The sequence below is a fragment of the Nicotiana sylvestris genome, chromosome 9 (genome assembly GCF_000393655.2).
Source record: "Nicotiana sylvestris chromosome 9, ASM39365v2, whole genome shotgun sequence".
NCBI classification, from domain to species: domain Eukaryota; kingdom Viridiplantae; phylum Streptophyta; class Magnoliopsida; order Solanales; family Solanaceae; genus Nicotiana; species Nicotiana sylvestris.
This window is the reverse complement of record NC_091065.1, coordinates 72,760,319-72,763,323: the sequence shown is the minus strand read 5'-3', so window position 1 is coordinate 72,763,323 and position 3,005 is coordinate 72,760,319. Positions and strand designations below refer to the sequence as shown.

Sequence of the window (3,005 nt, the reverse complement as noted above, 5' to 3'; positions counted from 1 at the left end):
AAAATATGCAGATATGCAATGAAGTTCACATACTAACATCCATACGTGTAAAGATCTTAGTAATTTATAAGAAGGATTGCATTTTTTTGGACACTTTAATGCAGTATCAAGAATCTGGAATGCCTGCGTATCTAACAGTTTCAACGCCTTATCTGAAAGAGACCTTGAATTTATTCTTTCCTTTCTCTTTCTTTTAATTTAACTGCAGGACACACGTCGCTGTTATTCTATAAATAGCTTCAAGGGGTTTTGGATTTCATCATCACTTCAACAACTGATCAACTCACCTCGTCAAATTAATATCAGTACTTTCTCTTTTTGTCCCATCTTCCTCTTATTATGGAGACAGTGAAAAAGATGGTAGCAGAAAAGCCAGTGGTGATGTTCAGCAAAAGCAAGTGTTGCATGTGTCACACTATAAAGACACTAATATCAAGTTTTGGTGCTAACTTAACTGTATATGAATTAGATGAACTTTCCAATGGCCTACAATTGGAAAAGGCACTGTTGGCATCAGGGAGAAGGCCTAGTGTACCAGCAGTTTTCATTGGACAAGAATTAATTGGTGGTGCTAATGAGATCATGACTCTCCATTTAGAGGGAAGGCTTATTCCTTTGCTCAAGAAAGCTAAAGCTATTTGGTTATAGTAGCATTTATACAGTGTATATCTACCCTCCTTTTTCTTTTTTTAGACATTTGGTATTCGAAATCTACTGGCACGATTACTTCGGATCCACTTTCTAATATGCCGGTAAAACTTATGAACAAGAAGATGAATAGTAATGGCTAGTAGTTTGGTTTGACAGCAATGTTTACGGACTTGAATGTAGTCATTTGAGCATCTTTTCTTTAACATGCTCAATGGAAGTCTCTGTTTTCCCAACAGAGATGTACTTAATGTTTCATAAGCATTTACATACAATGTCATAGACTTGTCGATTTTGGGTTGTGACTTCCACGAAACTCTTCATTCCTCTTATCGCTCACTTTTTTTATTCATTTGTTGTGAAACCATCGAGGAGTGGGTTTAGACTCTGACTCTCACCCCTGTATTCAAAGCAAATAAACCAAAAAATTTAAGACTAAGGAGCTTTTTTTATTTTTATAATAGTCGTGTCCGGGTCAGCTTGCACGCAATTTCGACAGAGTATGTGTTAGCTACCATCATCAAAGGTACCAGGTAACTATATGTTACAACCCATATCCACACGCGCTAGTTCATGCCATATATTAGTTAACATAAATCCAAGAAGGAATTATCTTTGAGATGATAAGAAGTTAATCCTATTGGTCTTAAGTGATACAAGGGTGTATAAGGGTGATTAACAAGTATTAGAAGTTAAACGAATCAAGGATGTTGTAACTCGTATTTTCAGGTAAACCTAGAGGTTCTTAATACACTCAAGAGGTCATGTATTAAGGTATTTGAATCATATAATATCTGTATCATAAGTCTTGAAATCAAACGAGTTATGAAACAAAAGCCGACAAACGTTGTCGCAACTTAGGTTCATAATTTAACTTAAACATTAGGTCAAATGTTTCTAAGCTTTTCTCCTAATTTACAAGGAATTACGGGGTGATATATCCACCAAATTAAAGATCTATGAGTCTAGTTTCCAACGCATTAAACCGTTTGTCAATACAATCTCGGAGTATAGACATATTCATATTTTTGCAAGCCTGCGCAGATTGGTAGATGACAAGTAGGTGCATCACCTGCTTGCCAAAATGATAGGACAAAATTAAAAGACCTAAGTCGGCCAAGAGAGGACTTTTAAGGGGTTATGAACTCAGTTATTTCATCCATATTTCAGACCCTCAAAACCAAAGTTAACCCCTGCAACTCCTCCCCAAAAATCCCACACAAACCCTAATCGATTTTCCCTCTCTTTCAAGTTCTATTTGAAGGTAAAACCTAGAGTTTGAAGAACCAAAGGAAGTGCTGAGTTATCCAACAAGTAAGGTAAGTTACTGTCATCTTTCATACATTTTTCTCTGCTGTGAATTCATGGTAATACGTTCTATACATGTAAGAACTCACGGGACTGTGATCGGAAGCCGTGAGTTCGAGTTATTCACTTGTAGCAAACTATTTTGTGGACTATTTTGTGTTGCTGTTGGGCTGCGTGTTTTACTACTGTTTTGTGGAGTTTTGGAGGTGGAAGGGTGTGGAGAAATACCATATATATGTAGGGTTGTGGGCTGATAGTTATTCGTAATATTTCCAGGTCATTTGACACGACTACGGTGGCCGTCGCATGTATGATGTAATTAGGTTGTGCGTGGACTGTTTTGGGAGGCTCAATATGTTTATTATTGATGTTGTTTGGGCTGTTTGGTGATTTGTTTGAATGGTGTGAAGTCATATATATAGGGGAGGTGTTGTCCGTTTCAACGTAAAATAGGTTGTGGTCGATACATAATAGTTATGACGCTTAAATGATAATGATAGTATCGTTTCTCTTATTGTAGACTAAGGAGTTGTGACAATTGCATAGCTTGCGATTGGGGCAGTATATACAAGGTATGTGAGGATGTCCCTTTCCTTCTTTTGCACGACTCCGATTGTACATAATGTAATGAACGAGCTTCCAAAGATACTCTACTCTTAGAAGCTAGCAGTACTTACATTGCTTTCCCTCTTATGGAACGATTGATGTTAATGTTGCTTCTCTTATTCTTATGTTATCAATGTTGTTGGTACTTCCTGATTCTTATAAGGTTCATAGTGAAGAGTTAGTCCTAATAACGTGTACAGAGGATACCGACCTTACGTCACTCCGAAAGGTTTAGAATGTGATTCCATGAGTCGAGCATGCATTATATATATGTATCTATTTTACTCTACCGAGCCGCGCTATAGTCGGTCGGGTACGACACCTATTGTGCAACCACTGATCAATTGGGTTTTACCGAGCTCTACGTGGTCGGGTACGATTCTACCGAGCCTTATGATGGCCGGGTACTTTTTTTACCGAGCCTATTATGGCTGGGTACGATA

General features: G+C 37.7%; 1 protein-coding gene across 1 annotated transcript; it reads left to right on the top strand.

The window, feature by feature from the left end:
- The first annotated feature begins 357 nt into the window (after positions 1-357).
- LOC104240071 (monothiol glutaredoxin-S2) lies at positions 358-648 on the top strand. Its single transcript, XM_009794855.2, has one exon. It carries the CDS (start codon positions 358-360, stop codon positions 646-648), a length of 291 nt encoding a protein of 96 aa, XP_009793157.2.
- The last annotated feature ends 2,357 nt before the right edge of the window (positions 649-3,005 follow it).

Coding starts and splice junctions, on each gene's coding strand:
- LOC104240071 (XM_009794855.2), top strand. CDS start 358: ATGGTAGCAGAAAAGCCAGTGGTGATGTTCAGCAAAAGCAAGTGTTGC.